This window comes from Callithrix jacchus, chromosome 10 (genome assembly GCF_049354715.1).
Source record: "Callithrix jacchus isolate 240 chromosome 10, calJac240_pri, whole genome shotgun sequence".
NCBI classification, from domain to species: domain Eukaryota; kingdom Metazoa; phylum Chordata; class Mammalia; order Primates; family Cebidae; genus Callithrix; species Callithrix jacchus.
In genome coordinates, this window is record NC_133511.1 from 130897447 (window position 1) to 130921793 (window position 24347).

General features: G+C 56.4%; 2 protein-coding genes and 1 pseudogene across 7 annotated transcripts in view; 1 reads left to right on the forward strand and 2 right to left on the reverse strand.

Moving 5' to 3' along the window:
• The window catches only part of MUC6 (mucin 6, oligomeric mucus/gel-forming), a 33107-nt gene extending 17368 nt beyond the window's left edge, over positions 1-15739 (forward strand). For all 3 annotated transcript variants that reach the window (XM_054241245.2, XM_054241244.2, XM_054241246.2), the window contains exons 31-33: positions 312-10730; positions 12421-12523; positions 12800-15739. In XM_054241245.2, the coding sequence (XP_054097220.2) occupies positions 312-10730; positions 12421-12523; positions 12800-12977 (10700 nt within the window). In that variant the 3' untranslated portion in view covers positions 12978-15739. The remainder of the gene's footprint in view (positions 1-311; positions 10731-12420; positions 12524-12799) is intronic.
• Positions 13604-15586, reverse strand: LOC144577932 (uncharacterized; annotated as a pseudogene).
• The window catches only part of AP2A2 (adaptor related protein complex 2 subunit alpha 2), a 75037-nt gene continuing 66049 nt past the window's right edge, over positions 15360-24347 (reverse strand). For all 4 annotated transcript variants that reach the window (XM_054241248.2, XM_054241247.2, XM_078341803.1 and 1 more), the window contains exons 17-22: positions 19939-20029; positions 18144-18266; positions 16751-16867; positions 16570-16639; positions 16351-16485; positions 15360-15736 (exon numbers count right to left, since the gene is read on the reverse strand). In XM_054241248.2, the coding sequence (XP_054097223.1) occupies positions 15659-15736; positions 16351-16485; positions 16570-16639; positions 16751-16867; positions 18144-18266; positions 19939-20029 (614 nt within the window). In that variant the 3' untranslated portion in view covers positions 15360-15658. The remainder of the gene's footprint in view (positions 15737-16350; positions 16486-16569; positions 16640-16750; positions 16868-18143; positions 18267-19938; positions 20030-24347) is intronic.

Consider the following 24347-nt stretch of genomic DNA (forward strand, 5'->3'; position numbering starts at 1 on the left):
CCACAGAGGCAGACCTGTGGAGTAAAGGTGCAGGAGGGCAGGGGCCACCACCAGAGCTACAGGGAGCCACAGTGAAAGCAAGTGTGGCCCGGGCTGCAGTCCCAGAGCAGAGGCTGCACTGAGGGTGATGACACTGAGCTGAGAGCAGGACACGGAGACACGCGCAGGCTGGAGGGCTCAGGAGGGGCCACTTCACAGAACCAGAGGCAGAGACAGGCCAGAAAACGTCACACGGATAAAGGAACAGTCCAGCAGAGGTCAGGGTACAGAAACAAAGACAAGAATGATGACAGCTTCACCAATTCCCACAGCAAAATCCACCCATCAGGAACTGCCAGGCACAACGGCCACTCAGACAACAGGCCCACATCCAACCGCAGCCAGCACCACAAGCCCAACCACCCCACGGCCAGAACAACCCACGAGGCCCACAGCCACGAAGAGGACAACGCACACAAGAACAACTACAGAAGACGCAACGCCACAAATGCCACACACCACTCACTCCACAGCTACAGGTGGCAGTCCCGCCTCTTCCACTGGTCCTATGACTGCAGCATCCTTCAAGACCACTGCTACACATCCAACCCCACCACACCCTCACACCACACTTCCCACTCACGTTCCACCTTTCTCCACCTCCTCAGTGACTCCAAGTACGAACAAGATCATCACTTCTACCCACCCACCGACATCCATTTCCCCCTCCATCCACTCAACCCCCACAGGCACCATGCCAGTACCCACAACAGTCAAGGTCACAGGGACCACACACACAGCCCCACCAATCACGGCCACCGCCAGTGGGACCAGCCACGCCCACAGCTCATTCAGCACAGCCACAACCTCTACATCCCTCAGCTCACACACTTCCTCCACACACCGTCCTGAAACAACCCCATCTTCTTCCACCACCGTTACTCCCAAGACCACCAGTAGAGGAACTGGCACCCCTGTGGCCACCACCACCTCAGCCACCAAAAGCCAGCCACCCACACCCCTCACTACACACTCCCCACCTATAGACGGCAGTCCTGTCTCTTCCACTGGTCCTATGACTGCAACATCCTTCAAGACCACGACTACACATCCAACCCCGCCACACCCTGAGACCACACTTTCAACTCACGTTCCACCTTTCTCCACCTCCTCAGGGACTCTCAGTACTCACACAGTCATCATCCATACACACCCACCAACGTCCACTTCCCCCTCCATCCACTCAACCCCCACAGGCACTATTCCTCCACAGACAACGGTTAAGGCCACAGGATCCACGTACACAGCCCTACCAATCACGGCCACCACAAGTGGGACCAGCCAAGCCCACAGCTCATTCAGCACAGCCAAAACCTCCACATCCCTCAGCTCACATGCTTCCTCCACACACCATCCTGAAACCACCCCAGCTTCTTCCACCACCATTACTCCCAAGACCACCAGTAGAGGCACTGGCACCCCTGTGGCCACCACCTCAGCCACCAAAAGCCAGCCACCCACACCCCTTACCACACACTCCCCACCTACAGGCAGCAATCCTGTCTCTTCCACTGGTCCTATGACTGCAACATCCTTCAAGACCACGACTACCCATCCAACCACACCACACCCTGAAACCACACTTTCCACTCACATTCCACATTTCTCCACCTCCTCAGTGACTCCCAGTACTCACACAGTCATCACTCCTACACACCCACAAATGTCTACTTCCCCCTCTATCCACTCAACCCCCACAGGCACCATGCCTCCACAGACAACGGACAGAGCCACAGGGTCCACACACACAGCCCCTCCAATGACAGCCACCACCAGTGGGACCAGCCAAGCCCACAGCTCATTCAGCACAGCCACAACCTCTATATCCCTCCACTCACAGGCATCCTCCACACACTATCCTGAAACCACCCCAATTCCTACCACCACCAGTACTCCAAAGGCCACTGGTACAGGACCCAGCACCCCTGTGGCCCACAGCACCTCGGCCACCAGCCCCAGGCCACCCACACCCTTCACCACACACTCCCCACCTACAGGGAGCAATCCCATCTCTTCCACTGGTCCTACGACTACAACCTCCTTCAAGACCACCACAATCCATTCAACTCCACCACACTCTCAGACCACACTTCCCACTCAGGTTCCACCGTTCTCCACATCTTCAGTGACTCCCAGAACTCACACGATCATCACCACTACCTACCCACCAATGTCCACTTCCCCCTCCATCCACTCAACCCCCACAGGCACCGTGCCAGTACCCACAACGGTCAAGGTCACAGGGACCACACACACAGCCCCACCAATCACGGCCACCACCAGTGTGACCAGCCACGCCCACAGCTCATTCAGCACAGCCACAACCTCCACATCCCTCAGCTCACATGCTTCCTCCACACACCATCCTGAAACCGCCCCAACTTCTACCACCAGCATTATTCCAAAGCCCACTGGTACAGGAACCAGCACCCTTGTGGCCCACAGCACCTCAGCCACCAGCAACAGGCCAGCCACGCCCATCACGACACACTCCCCACCTACGGGGAACAGTCCTGTCTCTTCCGCTGGTCCTATAACTGCAACATCCTTCAAGACCACGACTACACATGCAACCCCACCACACCCTGAGACCACACTTTCCACTCACGTTCCACCTTTCTCCACCTCCTCAGGGACTCCCAGTAGTCACACAGTCATCACCCATACACACCCACCAATGTCCACTTCCCCCTCCACCCATTCAATCCCCACAGGCACTATTCCTCCACAGACAACGGTCAGAGCCACAGGATCCACACACACAGCCACACCAGTGACAGGCACCACAAGTGGGACCAGCCAAGCCCACAGCTCATTCAGCACAGACACAATGTCTATATCCCTCCACTCACAGGCATCCTCCACACACTATCCTGAAACCACCCCAATTCCTACCACCACCAGTACTCCAAAGCCCACTGGTACAGGAACCAACACCCCTGGGGCCCACAGCACCTCGGCCACCAGCCCCAGGCCACCCACACCCTTCACCACACACTCCCCACCTACGGGGAGCAATCCCATCTCTTCCACTGGTCCTACGACTACAACATCCTTCAAGACCACCACGATCCATTCAACTCCACCACACTCTCAGACCACACTTCCCACTCAGGTTCCACCGTTCTCCACATCTTCAGTGACTCCCAGAACTCACACAATCATCACCACTACCTACCCCCCAATGTCCACTTCCCCCTCCATCCACTCAAATCCGACAGGCACCAGCACCATGTCTGTACCCACGACAGTCAAGGTCACAGGGTCCACGCACAAAGCCCCACCAATGACGGCCACCACCAGTGGGACCAGCCACGCCCACAGCTCATTCAGCACAGCCACAGGCTCTACATCCCTCAGCTCACACGCTTCCTCCACACACCGTCCTGAAACCACCCCTACTTCTTCCACCATCATTACTCCCAAGACCACCAGTAGAGGAATCAGCACCCCTGTAGCCCATACGACCTCAGCCACGAGCCATGGGCCACCCATACCCTTCACCACACACTCCCCATCCCCACCTACAGGGAGCAAGCCCGTCTCTTCCACTGGTCCCATGACTACAACATCCTTCAAGACCACGACAACCCATCCAACCCCACCACACCCTCACACACCACTTTCCACTCACGTTCCACCTTTCTCCACCTCCGCAGTGACTCCCAGTACTCACATGATTACCACACATACACAGCCACCAATCTCCACTTCCCCCTCCATCCACTCAACCCCCACAGGCACCATTCCTCCACAGACAATGGTCAAGACCACAGGATCCACACACACAGCCCTACCAATTACGGAGTCCACTAGTGGGACCAGCCAGGCACACAGCTCATTCAGCACAGCCACAGCCCCAACACCCCTCCACTCACACGCGTCCTCCACACACCGTCCTGAAACCATCCCAACTTCTTCCACCACCATTACTCCAAAGCCAACTGGTACAGGAACCAGCACACCTGTAGCCCACACGACCTCGGCCACGAGCCATGGGCCACCCACACCCTTCACCACACACTCCCCACCTACAGGGAGCAAGCCCGTCTCTTCCACTGGTCCCACAACTACAACATCCTTCAAGACAAACACAATCCATCCAACCCCACCACACCCTCAGACCACACTTCCCACTCACATTCCACATTTCTCCACCTCTTCAGTGACTCCAAGTACACACAAGATCGTCACCTCTACCCACCCACTGATATCCACTTCCCCCTCCATCCACTCAACCCCCCCACACACCCTGCCAGTACTCACAACGATCAAGGTCACAGGGACCACACACACAGCCCCACCAATGACGGCCACCACAAGTGGGACCAGCCACGCCCACAGCTCATTCAGCACAGCCACAACCTCTACATCCCTCAGCTCACACGCTTCCTCCACACACCGTCCTGAAACCACCCCATCTTCTTCCACCATTACTCCCAAGACCACCAGTAGAGGAACTGGCACCCCTGTGGCCACCACCACCTCGGCCACCAGCAGCCAGCCAACCACACCCTTCACCATACACTCCTCACCTACCGGTGGCAGTTCCGTCTCTTCCACTGGTCCTATGACTGCAACATCCTTCAAGACCACGACTACCCATTCAACCCCACCACACCCTGAGACCACACTTTCCACTCACGTTCCACCTTTCTCCACCTCCTCAGTGACTCCCAGTAGTCACACTGTAATCACCCCTACACACCCACCAACGTCCACTTCCCCCTCCATCCACTCAACCCCCACAGGCACCGTGCCAGTACCCACAACAATCAAGGTCACAGGGACCACACACACAGCCCCACCAATCACGGCCACCACCAGTGGGACCAGCCACGCCCACAGCTCATTCAGCACAGCCACAACCTCTACATCCCTCAGCTCACACGCCTCCTCCACACACCGTCCTGAAACCACCCCAACTTCTTCCACCATTACTCCCAAGACCACCAGTAGAGGAACGAGCACCCCTGTGGCCACCACCACTTCGGCCAGCAGCAGCAGACCACCCACACCCTTCACCACACACTCCACAGCTACGGAGGGGAGTCCCGTCTCTTCCACTGGTCCTATGACTACAACATCCTTCAAGACCACGACTACTCATCCAACCCCACCACACCCTCACACCACACTTTCCACTCACGTTCCACCTTTCTCCACCTCCTCAGTGACTCCCAGTACTCACACAGTCATCACCCCTACACACCCACCAATGTCCACTTCCCCCTCCTTCCACTCAACCCCCACAGGCATCATTCCTCCAAACACAACGGTCAAGACCACAGGATCCACACACACACCCCTACCAATTACAGAGACCACCAGCGGAATCAGTCAAGCCCAGAGCTCATTCAGCACAGCCACAACCCCAACACCCCTCCACTCACACGCGTCCTCCACACACCATCCTGAAACCATCCCAACTTCTTCCACCACCAGTATTCCAAAGCCCACTGGTACAGGAACCGGTACACCTGTAGCCCACACGACCTCAGCCACGAGCCATGGGCCACCCATACCCTTCACCACACACTCCCCACCCCCACCTACAGGGAGCAAGCCCGTCTCTTCCACTGGTCCCATGACTACAACACCCTTCAAGACCACGACAACCCATCCAACCCCACCACACCCTCACACACCACTTTCCACTCACGTTCCACCTTTCTCCACCTCCGCAGTGACTCCCAGTACTCACATGATTATCACGCATACACACCCACCAATCTCCACTTCCCCCTCCATCCACTCAACCCCCACAGGCACCATTCCTCCACAGACAATGGTCAAGACCACAGGATCCACACACACAGCCCTACCAATTACGGAGTCCACTAGTGGGACCAGCCAGGCACACAGCTCATTCAGCACAGCCACAGCCCCAACACCCCTCCACTCACACGCGTCCTCCACACACCGTCCTGAAACCATCCCAACTTCTTCCACCACCATTACTCCAAAGCCAACTGGTACAGGAACCAGCACACCTGTAGCCCACACGACCTCGGCCACGAGCCATGGGCCACCCACACCCTTCACCACACACTCCCCACCTACAGGGAGCAAGCCCGTCTCTTCCACTGGTCCCACAACTACAACATCCTTCAAGACAAACACAATCCATCCAACCCCACCACACCCTCAGACCACACTTCCCACTCACATTCCACATTTCTCCACCTCTTCAGTGACTCCAAGTACACACAAGATCGTCACCTCTACCCACCCACTGATATCCACTTCCCCCTCCATCCACTCAACCCCCCCACACACCCTGCCAGTACTCACAACGATCAAGGTCACAGGGACCACACACACAGCCCCACCAATGACGGCCACCACAAGTGGGACCAGCCACGCCCACAGCTCATTCAGCACAGCCACAGGCTCTACATCCCTCAGCTCACACGCTTCCTCCACACACCATCCTGAAACCACCCCATCTTCTTCCACCACCATTACTGCCAAGACCACCAGTAGAGGAACTGGCACCCCTGTGGCCACCACCACCTCAGCCACCAAAAGCCAGCCACCCACGCCCTTCACCACACACTCCACACCTACAGGGAGCAGACCCATCTCTTCCACTGGTCCTATGACTGCAACATCCTTCAAGACCACGACTACACATCCAACCCCGCCACACCCACAGACGACACTTCCCACTCACGTTCCACCTTTCTCCACCTCCTCAGTGACTCCCAGTACTCACACAGTCATCACTCCTACCCACCCACCAACGTCCACTTCCCCCTCCATCCACTCAACCCCCACAGGCACCGTGCCAGTACCCACAACAATCAAGGTCACAGGGACCACACACACAGCCCCACCAATCACGGCCACCACCAGTGGGACCAGCCACGCCCACAGCTCATTCAGCACAGCCACAACCTCTACATCCCTCAGCTCACACGCTTCCTCCACACACCATCCTGAAACCACCCCAACTTCTTCCACCATTACTCCCAAGACCACCAGTAGAGGAACGAGCACCCCTGTGGCCACCACCACTTCGGCCAGCAGCAGCAGACCACCCACACCCTTCACCACACACTCCACAGCTACAGAGGGGAGTCCCATCTCTTCCACTGGTCCTATGACTACAACATCCTTCAAGACCACCACTACTCATCCAACCCCGCCACACCCTCACACACTTTCCACTCACGTTCCACCTTTCTCCACCTCCTCAGTGACTCCCAGTACTCACACAGTCATCACCCCTACACACCCACCAATGTCCACTTCCCCCTCCTTCCACTCAACCCCCACAGGCATCATTCCTCCAAAGACAACGGTCAAGACCACAGGATCCACACACACACCCCTACCAATTACAGAGACCACCAGTGGAATCAGTCAAGCCCAGAGCTCATTCAGCACAGCCACAACCCCAACACCCCTCCACTCACACGTGTCCTCCACACACCATCCTGAAACCATCCCAACTTCTTCCACCACCGTTACTCCAAAGCCCACTGGTACAGGAACTGGTACACCTGTAGCCCACACGACCTCAGCCACGAGCCATGGGCCACCCATACCCTTCACCACACACTCCCCACCCCCACCTACAGAAAGCAAGCCCGTCTCTTCCACTGGTCCCATGACTACAACACCCTTCAAGACCACGACAACCCATCCAACCCCACCACACCCTCACACACCACTTTCCACTCACGTTCCACCTTTCTCCACCTCCGCAGTGACTCCCAGTACTCACATGATTATCACACATACACAGCCACCGATCTCCACTTCCCCCTCCATCCACTCAACCCCCACAGGCACCATTCCTCCACAGACAATGGTCAAGACCACAGGATCCACACACACAGCCCTACCAATTACGGAGTCCACCAGTGGGACCAGCCAGGCACACAGCTCATTCAGCACAGCCACAGCCCCAACACCCCTCCACTCACACGCCTCCTCCACACACCGTCCTGAAACCATCCCAACTTCTTCCACCACCATTACTCCAAAGCCAACTGGTACAGGAACCAGCACACCTGTAGCCCACACGACCTCGGCCACGAGCCATGGGCCACCCACACCCTTCACCACACACTCCCCACCTACAGGGAGCAAGCCCGTCTCTTCCACTGGTCCCACAACTACAACATCCTTCAAGACAAACACAATCCATCCAACCCCACCACACCCTCAGACCACACTTCCCACTCACATTCCACATTTCTCCACCTCTTCAGTGACTCCAAGTACACACAAGATCGTCACCTCTACCCACCCACTAATATCCACTTCCCCCTCCATCCACTCAACCCCCCCACACACCCTGCCAGTACTCACAACGATCAAGGTCACAGGGACCACACACACAGCCCCACCAATCACAGCCACCACCAGTGGGACCAGCCACGCCCACAGCTCATTCAGCACAGCCACAACCTCTACATCCCTCAGCTCACACGCTTCCTCCACACACCGTCCTGAAACCACCCCATCTTCTTCCACCACCGTTACTCCCAAGACCACCAGTAGAGGAACTGGCACCCCTGTGGCCACCACCACCTCGGCCAGCAGCAGCAGACCACCCACACCCTTCACCACACACTCCACTGCTACGGAGGGGAGTCCCATCTCTTCCACTGGTCCTATGACTATAACATCCTTCAAGACCACCACTACTCATCCAACCCCGCCACACCCTCACACCACACTTTCCACTCACGTTCCACATTTCTCCACCTCCTCAGTGACTCCCAGTAGTCACACAGTCATCACTCCTACCCACCCACCAATGTCCACTTCCCCCTCCATCCACTCAACCCCCACAGGCATCATTCCTCCACAGACAACGATCAAGACCACAGGATCCACACACACAGCCCTACCAATTACAGAGACCACCAGTGGAATCAGTCAAGCCCACAGCTCATTCAGCACAGCCACAACCCCAACACCCCTCCACTCACACGCCTCCTCCACACACCGCCCTGAAACCACCCCAAGTTATTCCACCACCGTTAGTCCAAAGACCACCAGTAGAGGAACTGGCACCCCTGTGGCCACCACCACCTCGGCCACCAGCAGCCAGCCAACCACACCCCTTACCACACACTCCCCACCTACCGGTGGCAGTTTCGCGTCTTCCACTGGTCCTATGACTGCAACATCCTTCAAGACCACGACTACACATCCAACCCCACCACACTCTCAGACCACACTTTCCACTCACGTTCCACCTTTCTCCACCTCCTCAGTGACTCCCAGTACTCACACAGTCATCACTCCTACCCACCCATCAATGTCCACTTCCTCCTCCATCCACTCAACCCCCACAGGCACCATGCCAGTACCCACAACAGTCAAGGTCACAGGGACCACACACACAGCCCCACCAATCACGGCCACCACCAGTGGGACCAGCCACGCCCACAGCTCATTCAGCACAGCCACAGGCTCTACATCCCTCAGCTCACACGCTTCCTCCACACACCATCCTGAAACCACCCCAACTTCTACCACCAATATCACTCCAAACCCCACTAGTAGAGGAACCGGCACCCCTGTGGCCCACAGCACCTCAGCTTCCAGCCACAGGCCAGCCACGCCCTTCACCACACACTCCACACCTACCAGTGGCAGTTTCGCGTCTTCCACTGGTCCTATAACTGCAACATCCTTCAAGACCACGACTACCCATCCAACCCCACCACACCCTGAGACCACACTTTCCACTCACGTTCCACATTTCTCCACCTCCTCGGTGACTGCCAGTAGTCACACGGTCATCACCCCTACCCACCCACCAATGTCCACTTCCCCCTCCATCCACTCAACCCCCATAAACACTATTCCTCCACAGACAACTGTTGAGGCCACAGGATCCATGTACACAGCCCCACCAATGACAGCCACCACCAGTGGGACCAGCCACGCCCACAGCTCATTCAGCACAGCCACAGGCTCTACTGCCTTCATATCCTCCTCCTCTTGGTCACCTCAGAACTCTAGCTCAAGGCCACCATCATCGTCTTCTGCCACCACACCACTGCCCCATTCACGTTCTCCAACCACTCCAGTTTCTGCAACTCATCAGCTGCACTCCTCCTCGTCTTCCCCGCCAGCCTCTGCACCCTCTTCCCTTACTTCTCACGTTTCCCCCTCCCACTCCTCTCCCCAGACTTCATCTTCCTCAGTGGTGTCTGCGCCCGTGCACTCCACAAGCCTGAGCTCAGGCTCCCACTCCTCCTTTTTCACTCGTTCCACAGCTGCGTCGGCGTCTGTGCCTCCTTTTTCTCCTTCTCCAGCTGCCTCTACCACCAGCAGGGCCTCCCTCCCCCACACAACTTCCCCTCCTGTCGGCCTCTCCACTCTGCTCCCCGTATCCACTCCCACTGCATCCAGCACCACAGCATTTCCATCCACGCACAGCACCACGACCAGCACCCACCCCACCTCTGCCGTCTCTTCTCAGTCCACCACCTGGAGCTTCACTTCTCTCACCACCCGAGTTCCTACACCAGGCTTCGTGTCACTCACCTCGGGGGTGACAGGTATCCCAAGCTCTCCCATCACCAACCTCACCACCAGGCACCCTGGTCCCACCTCGCTGCGCACCACACGGTTCCTGACCAGCTCCCTCACTGCACGTGGAAGCACCCCTGCTTCTGCCCCAGTATCTTCTCTTGTGACAACTACGCCCAGCTCATCCAGTAAGTGGTATCTCTGTGGCCGTGCCCCTGTCCCCACCTCTATGCTGCTGACTCCCAGTCAGCCCCTGCCTCAGCTTACCCCTCACGGTCCCAGGTCCCAGGTCCCAGGTTCCCATGCCTGTTCCCGACCTTCCCTACACAGCTGTGGGTCCTTTCCCATCTCCTCTCCTCTCCCAGGCACCCAGCAAGTGCCTGGCCTCCCCCATTGGGCCTTCCTCCCCCACTAACCTTTCTTTTCCCTGCGCCGGCTCACTCATTCCCCTGTCCCTGCTGCACTCCCGGCCTCCCTTCAGAGGGACACCCACCAGAAGCCTTCCACAGCTGCCCCTGTGGGTGCTCACAGATGTCAGGGCTGGCCGGAGCCCAGGGTTCAAGCCACATAGCCCTCCCTCCAAGTCCAGAGAGAGAGACAAAAGCCCAACACAACCCCTGCCTCGCCCCAGGGGAGCTGCTGAAGGTGGAGCTGGCCCTGGTGACCGGGCCGCCTGCTCCTTGGTGCTTCCGCCAATTCTCGGCCACTGCTCCTCCCGGCCCCCACTTGGCCTCCTGTCTGTGAGCTAGTCCACTGCTCCCCATCCCGCCTGGGGACAGAGCACACCTCAGGCCTCGTCTACATCCACCTCACCCCGCGTTCCAGGGACGTCCCTCCCTTTCCTCCTGGGTGTTCCTCTCACAGCAGCCACCCAGGGACTGGGTCCCTGCATGCCTGGGCCCCCACTAGGAGCTGGGCCATAGCTGGCTGCATGGCCTCTTCCGTGAGGGGCAGTTCCTTGCTGCAGGCTGAGGGAATCTTGGTTTGGGTCCCTCCCTGAGACCAGGAGTTGGGTCACCAGGGAGGTGACCCCAAGAGGCAGAGGTAAGGGAGCAGGAGCCAGCTGGAAGGGGAGGGCAGCTGCAGACCACAGGGCCCGTGGAGGCACCCAGAGTCCTGCCCCCTCCCAAAGAAAGCCCTCTGCCGTGGGCAGGCAGGCTCCAGGAAACAAAGCTGGGCACAGCCGGGGAGGGCACACGGGCAGCAGCGACCAGCCCTTGCCCAGGAATTCTATTCCACTTTTAAACCCAAGCTCCACAGTGGTAGATTCTAATGTGGACGCTGCTACTGTCTACATCAACCCGCCAGCTGCATGCTACCTGCCACACTCCCAGACCTCTCAGTGGGGCTGGCTGGGCCTTCCACATGGGCCTCACCCCACCCCTTCCAGAATCCCAGACCACGGAGCCTGCTCCACTTCCCTCCTCCCCGGCTGGGGCCCGCGGAGCACCCGCAACACCATCTGTCCCCCTCTGGCGTCACAGACACCATGTCCTCGGCCCCCTGCAGGTGCTGGGTCCGGCCCACCAGAGATTCCCATGCCCAGAGGTCGGTGTCCAGGCCTGGGGTTGGGCATCAGGGAAGCTGGGCCCCCCGGGTGGCTCACACAGGCCAGGGCTCAGTATCTGCCAAGTCCTCTGAGAACGTCCTTGACGGACTCCAGCACAGCAACTTTGAGGGAAAAACAAAGCAGGAGGCTGCAAGCCTTCGCCTCTGTGCATGGCTGAGATCTAAGCTCTGTGGGGCTCCACCAGGGGAGGCCATGCCTTGGGCAGGAAGGTCCAGAGGCAGGTGAGGACGTGGTCCCCAGCCAGGGACCCCCTCCCTCCTCGCTCCATGCCACCCGGGGCGCTGCTGACTGTCCAACTCCGCTCCCAGGGGTCTGCAGCGTGCAGGAGCAGCAGGAGGAGATCACGTTCAAGGGCTGCGTGGCCAATGTGACAGTGACCCACTGTGAGGGTGTCTGCATTTCCTCCGCCAGGTGAGTCCACAAGGCAAGGCCACAACACGGCCAGCAAGGTTCAAAACCCCGCCCAGAGAGGTGCCAAGACAGGGCTGGGGCTCCCACACAGGCACCTGCTGCCCAGTCAGGTCAGCCACTTGGCGCTTCAGCTGCCCACTGCCTGCCCTGGCCCTGGGACCAGGTCAGCAGGAGGCCCAGGCCTCCTGGAGCAGCCGGCCTGGGGAGGGAGGGCCTTCCAGGCGCACCACGCCCTGCAGCAGCCACAGCCCCTGCTCTGTCTTGGCTTCTCGGCAGCTTCAACATTGACACCCAGCAGCTGGATGCCCGCTGCAGCTGCTGCCGCCCGCTCCATTCCCACGAGCAGCAGCTCGAGCTGCCCTGCCCAGACCCCAGTGCGCCTGGCCGGCGGCTCGTGCTCATCCTGCAGGTGTTTAGCCGTTGCGTGTGCAGCTCTGTGAGCTGTGGACACTAGCGGGGTCGCTGCCTGGTCTCCTGGGAGTGAAGGGCTGCAGATGACAGAGAAGGACAACCCCTCCCACCAGCCCCTTCCTGCTCGTGCCGGCAGCTGCGTTCCTGGTACGCAGCCCTGGCCCCCAACAGCCCTCGGCCGTGGCTCATCTGAGGCACTGGTGGGAGAGAGGCTGCCAAGCAGAGGCTCAGACCACCACACCCCTGCAGACCCTGACCCAGCAGAGTGGGACTGAGGCAGGCAGTGGCCACGGACCCTCCCAGGCACACAGGGCACTCCCAACCACCCCTGTCCACTGTCCAACACCTCCCAGCCTCTGAACTGGACCCCAGCCCTGCTGGGCCCAGAACGCTGCAGATGAGGTTGTGGAGCAGGTGCTGGGCCAGACCCATCGGGGGCGGGGACAACATGGGAACCTGTGAAGAGCTGGGGGCAAGAGGCCCAGGCAGGCACCGGCCCAGAGAAGGGGCCTCCCAGGGTCAGGGAGGACACAGAGTGGCAGGGAAGGTGGGGCAGCCACCCCCAGCTCCCAGCCAGCCAGGAGCCCCCTCCCCACCAGCACCACGCCGTCCCCAGCAGCTTGTCCTGGGAAGACAGCTTCACCTGGCCACAGACTCCAAATAAACTGGTTCTTGTCAAGGCACTGAGACTGGCCCCCGAGCATTGCTTTTGCCTTTCCCCAGCCCCTTCGATCTGAGGCACCCACCCCACACCGGCACCCTGTGGGCTCTGCACTCTGGGGCTGGGCTGAGAAGAGAAGCTGGCTCTGGCCCCGGGCCCTCCGCTCCCTGCACCAGGACTGTCCCATCTCTGGCAAAGCCACCATCCCCCAGGGGCTACCCCCATCTGCCCGAGGGCCCCTCTGCCCCATCTGTGGTAGGATCGACTAAAGGATCCCATGTGCGGCCCCCTCACACCCACATGCAGCTTGGCAGGCCCATTCTGCCAAGAATGGGAGGGAAACCCGAGGCCAGGCTGGAGGGGTTCCCACAGGACCTAAGTCCCCAAAAGCTCCACCACACACCCAAAATCCAATGGGCAGAACCAAGGACAGGCCCACCTCCAACACGGCGGGGACCTTGAGGTCCGTGCCTCACATGGCCCCGGGGAGCCACAGGGTCACGTGGGGTGGTTCCCCCAAAGACGGCGCATGATCCAGGCACTGTCCTAGCCTTTTTCTTTGATGAGGAGCACCACACTGAGGGGCCCTCTGCAGAGCCCCATGGGGAAGCGGTGCCTTGGGGAGCAGCCTTTCCTCCGATGATGGGAGGGGTTAAGGGGCGCGGAAGACGGATGGCAGCACACGCAGCCTACAGGTGCCACCCATGTCAGAGCACCGGCCAGCACTGCGTGAGTCACACCTGGCACCGCAGGACCCAGAGTGGCCAGTGTGAGGGGTGCAGGTCACTGACACGGCTGCCCTGTGATCAAAGTCCAACACACCAGAAGAGCAGAGACACCGCAGGCTGCACCACTGCACGGTGTGGGGACCCAGGGGTCCGCGAGCCCCTGCAGCCACCCCAGGACCCGCACAGCAAGAGGCTGACGGCCAGGTCAAAAGCCTCACGCAGGTGCGGCCGCCCACCCTCCAGCCTCCGCAGCACGTCAACAAACAGGAACCAGTGCTGGGCGTGTTCAGGACAGACAAGGCCCTCATCCTGGGGCCAGAGCGCAGGGTCTTGCTCCTCAGCCGGCCCACTCTCTCGCCTCTCAGGGTCAGATGTGCAGCCTGGGTGCTGAGTCCAGACGACAGGTGAGAGCCAAGCCACAGGTGGCATACAGGCGCGGGGCCAGCGGCCCCTTCACTTCCTGACCACGCAGAAGCTTCCCACCAAGACCACTAGACAGTTAACTGGAAGCACTCAGGCCTGCACCGTGGCCTGGGGACGCCCACTCTGACAGGAAAGAGAGTGTTGCACCACGGCGCACGCTTTACCCTGGAGTCCTGGGGGCCCCGCGGGGCCAGGGCACTCATCGGAGCCCGAAGGCAGGCGGTGAGCTCGCCTCATGGGGCCGGCAGGATGCTCCTCCCCGGCTGCATGTCTGACAGATGCCCTTCCCGAACAGGAGCTGGGACAGAAAAACCATGACATTCCACCAGGACGTGGTTTTGCCAGAAATCATTACAAATACAAATGTTTCTAAATTCTAGATTAAAATCCTGACCAGGAAGATTGTCCAGCTGGGGCTGCGGCAAACCCGGGGCAGCCGTGCTCCTCCCAAGGGCCCGGGACGATGCCAGGCGCACAGCCACCAGGACAGCCACACTGAGGTGCAGCCCCCGCCATGTGCAGCCACACTGCTGCTTCCAAAAGCTCCGAGGCAGGTGACCAGCAGCATGGGGCAGCTCAGCAACACTCCCACAAACGCCACGTTCACGCCAACTTCTAATTTCCCTTTAATTTGTAGATTTAACCACAGAACTGTCTTGATTTTTATAAAAACTGATCCCAAAATCCACCTTCTGCCGTGGCTGCCACTCAGTCCAGGCTGAGCTTTTCTCCTGAGCCACACACGCGTGTTCCTGTCCAGCCCAGAGGGGAGGGGTCCGGAGCAGCGGGGCGGGGAGGCGCCACGTGCTATGACACTGGACACGGGGCGCCGATCTGCATGATGGCCAGGAAGACAGACAGCACAGACGAAGGAAACGCAAGACACACGAGCCTGGCCTTCCCTCCTCGCCACTAGAACTGCGCCGACAGCAATTCACATAATCTCTGGGAAACGGCTTCCTTACTCGTCCGCAGCGTGAGCCGGTACATCTGAAACAGGGCAGAGCAGGACAGCAGGTCAGCGGGCACGCCGGGGCTCACAGGCCCGCAGGTCCAGCCCTGCCATGCAGGAACCCCGTGGGCCACACCCAGGGAACGGGCACTGGAGGCACCCACAGCTCAGCAGAGGCCTGAGCACCACACAACAGTCAGCACAGAAACTGCAGGCTGGCTTGAGAGCACCTGGTGCCTCACATGCAGCTGGCGGGAGTGTGCAGTGGTGCGGCCACCTGGGGAAGCTGGGGGCAGCTCTGGCAGCGCTAAGCACAAACATCCTGGGTGCTGCCCAAGTGAAACACAGACAGGCGTCCGTCGACAGAACAGGATGTGGCAAGAAGCAACGAGGCAGTCACCGAGAGGAAGAGCTTCTGACACACACGGCAGCTGGGAGAGCCACAGCCCAGGCCCAGGCTGCTCCATGGCGGGATGAGGCTCCCCGTGGCCGGCTGTGGCGAGGCTGGGACCTGACCACATACTGATGGGGTGGGGCTAGACGGGCACACATCTGTCGCAGCTGCCAGAACTGCCCTGGAGATCTACGTGTGTCAGCACGAGAACCATCAGAATCCACTCAAGCGTGCTCAGCCGTTTCCCTAGGGCCTGACCTGGGCTTGCAGGTTCGGCTCCAGGCGCAGCAGGCATCCAATCTGAGTGGTTTTCGTGTGTATGATTCCAGCTCCCACGAAATTCGCAGGATTGGGATCAACTTCTTCTAGAAGTGCAGAACCGAATCCTATGATCTGTCCAAAGAAACAGGAGAATGAGGGCCAGCGCCATTGCAGGTGCATGTCCCGTGTCCCCCAAGGTCCCTCAAGACGCGCTACCTTGGCTTTGGTGACCTCTGTGTCCATGGGGTGCTTCGCCTTGAAGATGTTCTGAACTTCCTGTTGTGGACTGAGAAACAGCAACAAAGGCCAGTGTTCTCAGCCAGGCCAGAGATCAAAGCCCACCTGTTCAAATGACCCCGCGCCCCCACCCTGACCCTGCAGGAAAACAGGTTCTCACTTGCTCAACTGCTTCCAACGTTGAAAGAAATCCTGAGAAGCCATTTCTGTGGGCTGGAAGAACTTGTTGAGCGTGATGGGCAGCTGCACGGAAACATTCTGGAAGGTGCCCCCATACCTGTGAGCAGCAGCAGAAAGAGACAGTTGGCTCCTCCTCCAGAGCCCCAGGGGCCAGGAAAGAGCCCACAGACAGTCAGCTCCTCCTCCGAGAGCCTCAGGGGCCAGAAACGGCCTGGGTGAGGTGTGCCCACCCATTGCCACGCACCAGAGGGGGACCGAGGTAGCTCGGTGTCCAGTGTCACCCACAGGCAGGAGGGCAGGCCAGGGCCGTGCACAAAGGCAGGACGCCCCAGTGCCTCACTTCTCCCCAGTAATCTGTTTCCCAGAATTCCAAGTCTGTGTAAATAGTGTGATTTTTTTTGCCTTTTAAAACACAAAGGTCTTTGCACAAATAAAACAAAACTTTGCATGTCTATGTCTCCAAATTTTACAGTCAACAATCTTAAGTTCTCTGTATTTTTAATGTTAGCAAGTGTGCTTTTCTAAGCCGGGCGTGGTGGCTCACACCTGTAATCCCAGCGCTCTGGCAGATGGAGGCAGGTGGATCACCTAAGGTCAGGAGTTCGAGACCAGCCTGACCAACATGGAGAAACCCTGTCTCTACTAAGAATACAAAAAAAAAATTAGCCAGGCGTGGTAGCTCATGCCTATAATCCCAGCTTCTTGGGAGGCTGAGGCAGGAGAATTGCTTGAACCCGGGAGGCAGAGGTTGTGGTGAGCTGAGATCGCGCCACTGCACTCCATCCTGGTGACACAGCAAGACCCTGTCTCAAAAAAAAAAAAAAAAAAATGAAGTGTGCTTTTCTAAACATTCCTAACTTTGCAGACACCCAGCAGGGGACAGGCTGCCCGTATACGCTCTATTGTAGTCAATGAAAAGGGGAAGTAGCAAACAGTCAGAACAGGAAAACCCTATGTTTTAAAAAATAAGCAGTGGTATGATCTGAGCTCTACTGCACAAAAGCGCACCCCCAGGCCAGTGTCTGAGGGAAACCAGCTGCCCTCGCCCTGCGGCTGTCATCTGGCACCAAGCCAGGGAGGTGGCTCGGGGACCCTAGCTGTCTGCCACCCCATGAGGTGGGCCCTGCAGTGCCCATAAAGATCCTAGCAGGCCCCGTTTGGGTGCCGCCTGCCGTCCCAGAGCCTGGGGCTTCACCTCCCCTCATTTCCTGCACTCTGCAGAGCTGCAGGCAGCAGCAGCTGAGGCCACACCCATGCACCACCACACCCGCAGCCCCTCGGTCCCCTCAGAAAGGGCGTGGTGGGGGCGTGGTAGGGGCCACTGCAGCTCAAGCGCCCACACACGCTCCTTGGCCCGGAGCGCACACGCTGACCTGAACTGAATGCTGAGGACCGGCGCCTCCGTGAAGTCGGACACGCACTCTATGTTGACCACCTGCTGCACCTGTGCGCCCCCCTCCACGGTCGGGTCCACAGGCTTGGTCTGCAGGTTCAGGTGTGTGCGCATTAAGGAAACCAGCCAAGCAAGCCCCAGTGGCAGTGGCAGAAATGGGCTGGACTAGATCCCAGCATGATCCACGGAGGCAGCACACGCACCACACTCCAGGACCACCAGCTACAGTCGAGGGGCAGCCACTCCACCCGGCCCTGCCCTTCCACCCAGGCTGGGTCCCCCGCGACCAGACAACCCTCAAAACACTGCTGCACCTCATGCTCTCAAAATGACTCCTCCATTTAAAAAAGTCACTTAGATTATACATGGGTGGGCCGGGCACGGTGGCTCACGCCTGTAGTCCCAGCACTTTGGGAGATCAAGGCGGGTGGATCACAAGATCAAGAGATCAAGACCATCCTGGTCAACATGGTAAAACCCCGTCTCTACTAAAAATACAAAAAATTAGCTGGGCATGGTGGCGCGTGCCTGTAATCCCAGCTACTCAGGAGGCTGAGGCAGGAGAATTGCCTGAACCCAGGAGGCGGAGGTTGCGGTGAGCCGAGATCGCGCCATTGCACTCCAGCCTGGGTAACAAGAGCAAAATTCTGTCTCAAAAAAAAAAAAAAAAAAAGATTATACACGGGCTATTTTACTTATCTGTTCCATTCTGGGAGCCTCAGCTCTGGTTCCCACATAACAATTTTTGTCACTGTTTGCAGAAACTGGTGCTTAGTATGACAGGAAACTTAAAGAATCCTGGGAACAGCAGGCTCCTAAGACAGTGAGACTCAGAAAAGGGCCCACCGTGCTGTGACCAGGGTTGTTTCCATGCTGCAAAACAAGGGTTTGCCTACAGCCTCCCCTGAAGAAACGTGTGACACCAGCGAGGCTGGTCTGCAGGCAGTGGGTGCGGCCTCTCCTTCCCTCTGGGTTGTGTGCCGCCTGGAGCCCAGTGCACCCCAAGGGAGAGACCCCTACAGAAGGCACAGTAGGAGTAGGAGCTTCCACTCCTGGTCCTCAACGGTCTTCAGTACACGTGATCCCACATGTGTGTATTTTTAATGACTGTTTTGAACAGTTAGCTTGAACGGTCTGCATTAACATGAACACAGACCAGCCAGTGCCAAGGAGGACGGTGCTTCACTCAGCCCTCTGACCATAAATCCCCAGACGTCACCATCTCTGGTCAAGCTGGGGTCTTCACGCTGACTCTATCTGGTGGGGCTGTCCTTAGAGGAAGACAAGTTAGTGTGTCCCTCTTTTAGCCGGGGAAGTTCTAGTATCACTTCTTTTCAGTCTAAAAGCTCTACCAGAAGCACACGAGCTGTGCCGGGGTGTGAGCCTTGCTCCGGTCCCCGCCAGCGCCTCCCATGCTCTGCAAGCAGCAGCTCCGTCTGTGAGACTTCAGGGAGGAGGGTTTAGAGATAAAGTCACAGGAGAACAAAGCCAGCTGAAAAAGAAAGGGACTCCAGCTGGCCAGATGCAGGGGAAGAGGCACACACACATCACTTTTAAATGTATTATCAAAACCTGTCATACGAATACGGAAGACTGCCTGATTTCCTTCTTCTGCTCAACACCATCGGCAGATTATGATGGCCTGATTTTCAAATAGCATCTGGAATTATCTTGCTATTTTGACAAAACAAGAAAACCAAAAAGCTTCCTCAGAAGTCTCCTCTAAGCCCCAAGTTACTGCGTGTGTGGGCTCGGGGGCAATGCACCCAAGGATATGAGGCTGAAGGTCGTCTGAGCAGATGAGTGTTGGGGTAAAATTCAGGAACTGCGTGGAGGTCTTATTCCCATAAAAGATAAACATCCGACCTAGAAGGAAACAGAAACAACTTTTCACACACATCACCCCACACCGATGCGGACATTCGCACTGAAAAACAAGACCCCGCAACCTGCAGCTGAACTGAAGTTCCCACTGGGACGGCTGCCTGTTGTTAAAATTCAGAACAAATGTTTTCTAGTTTTAGAATGAGCACACCAGGGCTGGAAACAGGGCCAGGTATCGTCTCCACTCAGAGGTAACAAGTGCCCTCCAGCACCCTCCTCCCTTGGCCCCTCCTGCGCCGCCACACAGGATGGATGCGATCACATGCATGAGCACAGGGAGGAACCCAGAGAGCACCCACCTATAGGCCTGGCCACAGCGGGAGGGGCCTGCCAAGCATCTTCTCCAGGGACACCACAATCACTCAGGCCTCTGCTGGCCCCGCCCTACAACTGCAGCATGCAAACACAGGCGCCCGCCCTACAGCTGGGCCCGTGTCCACTGCGGCACAGCAATGGTGGGGCACACTGAACCCCGCCCCGGCTGGGCCCATGTCCACCGCAGCACAGCACTGGCGGGGCACACTGACCCCCGCCCCGGCTGGGCCCGTGTCCACCGCGGCACAGTACTGGCAGGGCACACTGACCCCCCACCCCGGCTGGGCCCGTGTCTGCTGTGGCACAGCACCGGTGGGACACACTGATCCTCAGTGCACCATCCATGGCACAGGCGCACACTGAGGATGTGTCACTGTTTCTACTTACATCGTGATAAAAATCCAGGTGAACATTTGTATACTCTTTCAATTCAAAAAGGAAATCTCAAATATTCTGAAAACTGTACACGGTTTGGCATCACACCTCCCACCATTTAAAGAATCGAAACCAAAACTGAGGTGAAGCCATCACAGCCGAGTTTAAAAACGTGAACAGGGAATAAAGCACATCTGTTTTCAACACAGCACTGCCCACATGAACCCCTCTCACGACCCTCACCCTCTGGCAGATCCCTGGAGGGCAGGCGACTCCTGCTCTTTTCTCACACTCTGTCCTCATTTGTCACAGACAAGAGACGGAGGAGTCCTCAGCAGGCTCCAGGCAGGCGCCGAGGAGAGGGCCCAGCCGAAGCCGTGCAGCCACAAGGCTGTGCACAGCACTGTTCCGGACTCCAAGGCTGTTTCTTTCTTTTAAACTGTGGTAAAATACACCTCTCAGCCACCTTTCTAACCATAGTAGGGCAACAGATACAAGGGCGCAGGAAGTGCATCCACGCTGCCGTGGGGCCACCACTACCACCATCTCCAGCACTTCCTCACCTTCCCCGACTCAACACCGACTCCCTGCCCCCCACCCAGGCCTGGCACCCCCAGATACCCTGTCTGCAGATTCGCTGCTCTCGGGGCCACATGAGCAGAGCCACACAGCACCTGTCCTGTGTCCAGCCTGTATCCCCGAGCATGATATCCTGCTGTTTTGGTGTCAGAATTTCATTCCTTGCTGCCGTGTGATGGCTGAATACCACTCCATTGTGTAGATGGCCACGTTCCTAGGCATCCAGCCAGGAACATCTGGGCTGCTTCTAACTTCTGACTGTGGAAAATGCTGCTCTGGACATGCATGTACAGGTACCTCTTTAAGACCCGGCTTTCAGTTCTCTGCGGTCTGTACCCAGACGTGGAACTGCTGCGTCAGACAGTAACTCCATCTTCTTTGTGTTTTGAGGATCTTCCCACAGTAACCGCACTACCGCACCTTCCCACCAACGGAGCACAAGGCTTCCAAAGTCACCACACCCGCAAACACTCCTGCAAACAAACCTTTTTGGTTTGTTTGACTACATGTGTCATGAATGAATGAATGAATGAATGACAGGGTCTCATTCTGTTGTCCAGGCCACAGTGCAGTGGCATGATCGCGGCTCACTGTAGCCTCAAACACCTAGACTCAAGCGATCCTCCCACCACTGCCTCCTGAATAGCTGGGACCACAGGCGTGCACCACCACGCCTGCTAATTTTTGTATCTTTTGTAGAGATGGAGTCTCACAATGTTACGCAGGCTGGTCTCAAACACCTGGGCTCAAACAATCCTTCCACCTCAGCAGTCTCCCAAAGTGCGGGAGTTACAGGCCAAAGTCACCAGGCCACAGTCTGTTTTGTCTGCTTTGTTTCTCAAAATCCCAGCCTCAAGTAATAGGCCTGCCTCGGCCTCCCAACATGCTGGGGTTACAAGCATGGGCTACCACGCCAGCTATCCGTTCGTTTTATAACAGTCATCCTGGTGGGTGGGGTGGCATCTCACTGTGGGACCACAGGCGTGGGCCATCCTCGTGGGTGGGGCGGCGTCTCACTGTGGGACCACAGGCGTGGGCCATCCTGGTGGGTGGGGCGACGTCTCACTGTGGGACCACAGGCGTGGGCCACCCTGGTGGGTGGGGCAGCGTCTCACTGTGGGACCACAGGCATGGGCCATCCTCGTGGGTGGGGTGGCGTCTCACTGTGGGACCACAGGTGTGGGCCATCCTCGTGGGTGGGGTGGCGTTTCACTGTGGCTTTGTTTGCATTTACCTAATGACTCTGTCCATCTTTTCAGGTGCTTACTGAGCATCTCTGTATCTTCTGTGGAGAGCGTCTTCGCAGCCACCTTGCACCCACACTGCCTGCTTTGTTGTGGAGATGGTTCCTGATTTGTTGCCCAGGCTGTTCTTTTTCCCATTTTTCTTTTTTTTTTTTTTGTTCCCAAACTCTGCACTGAGGCACCCCAGAGTGCTGAAGTGGAGTCATGGGGAGCTGCTGAGACTCCACTGCAGAAGACTTTAAGTTTCCATGGAAACAGCTGCACACAACATCTGGTCAGGATCCACACAAGCTTTGAGTTGAAGAGCTCATAGTTTCAATATCAGATCACACTACGTTCTTTTTTTTTTTGCTGGCGGGTAGGGAGTGCTGGGGTGGGGTGGTATTTTTTTTTTTTTTTTTTTTTTTTGAGGGAAAAAGAGAAAAAGAAGGGGAAAAAAGAAAAAGAGGGAAAAAGGAATATTACTTCATTCCTAAAATGGGTTTCAATAATGGCCGATCAATATTTTGAGTGTTTAAAGTGGTTAATGCATATTTTATGTGTTTAAAATGGAGACCTCTATTGTGTTTATTTGTTCTGGCTCTGAGTTCAAGTCCTGGATATCGTTATCAATTTGTTGTCTCGTTGAATCTAAATCTCATTATGTGTCTTATGTATCTGGGTGTTAAGATCTCTTATTGTTGCATTAATCCCTTTACCCTTGCATCCTTGTAGCTTTGAAATCTATTTTATTAAGTGTGAGAATTGCAACTCCTGCTTTTTATTTATTTATTTTTGCTCTCCATTTGGTTGGTGAGTTTTTTTCCATCCCCTTGTTTTGAGTCTTTGTATATCTTTAGATATATCGTTAGATTTTGTGGATAATGTATATTTTGTGTGTTTAAAATGGAGAGCCCTATTGAGTTTATTTGTTCTGGATCTTAGTTCCAGTCCCGGATATCATTATCAATTTTCTGTCTCGCTGAATCTAAATCTCATTCTGGGTCTTATGTATCTGGGTGTTAAGATCTCTTATTATTACATTAATCCTTTTACCCTTGTATCCTTGTAGCTTTGAAATCAATTTTGTCAAATGTGAAAATTGCAACTCCTGCTTTTTATTTATTTATTTTTGCTCTCCATTTGGTTGGTACTTTTTTTTCCAACCCTTTATTTTGAGTCTATGTATATCTTTGGATATATCGTTAGATTTTGTCTGTATCTTTTGATTGGGAGATTTGGTCGATTTAAATTTAGGGTTGCTGCCGTTTGATATTAACTGGCTATTTTGTCCTTTCGTTGATAAAAATTCTTCTTTATGTTAATGCTCTTTACTTTTTGGTGAATTTTTAGAAAGGGTCATACTGGTTGTTCCTTTCTGTGTATAGTTCTTCTTTTAGAAGTTCTTGTAAAGCAGGCCTGGTGGTAATAAACTCTCTGAGTACTTGCTTGTTCCTAAAAGATTTTATTTTTCCTTCAAATGTAAAGCTTAAATCGGCAGGATATGAAATTCTGGGCTGAAAGTTCTGTTGATTAAGTATATTGAATATTGGCCCCCACTCTCTTCTAGCTTGTAGGGTTTCCGTTGAGAGATCTGCTGTAAGCCTAATAGGCTTACCTTTATGGGTAACTTGATCTTTCTCTCTGGCTGCCCTTAATATTTTCTCCTTCATTTCGATCTTGGTGAATCTAACGATTATGTGCCTTGGAGTTGGTCTTCTTGAGGAATATCTTTGTGGTGTTCTCTGTATTGCCTGGGGTTGAATAGTGTCCTGCTTTGCTAAATTAGGAAAATTTTCCTGGATAAT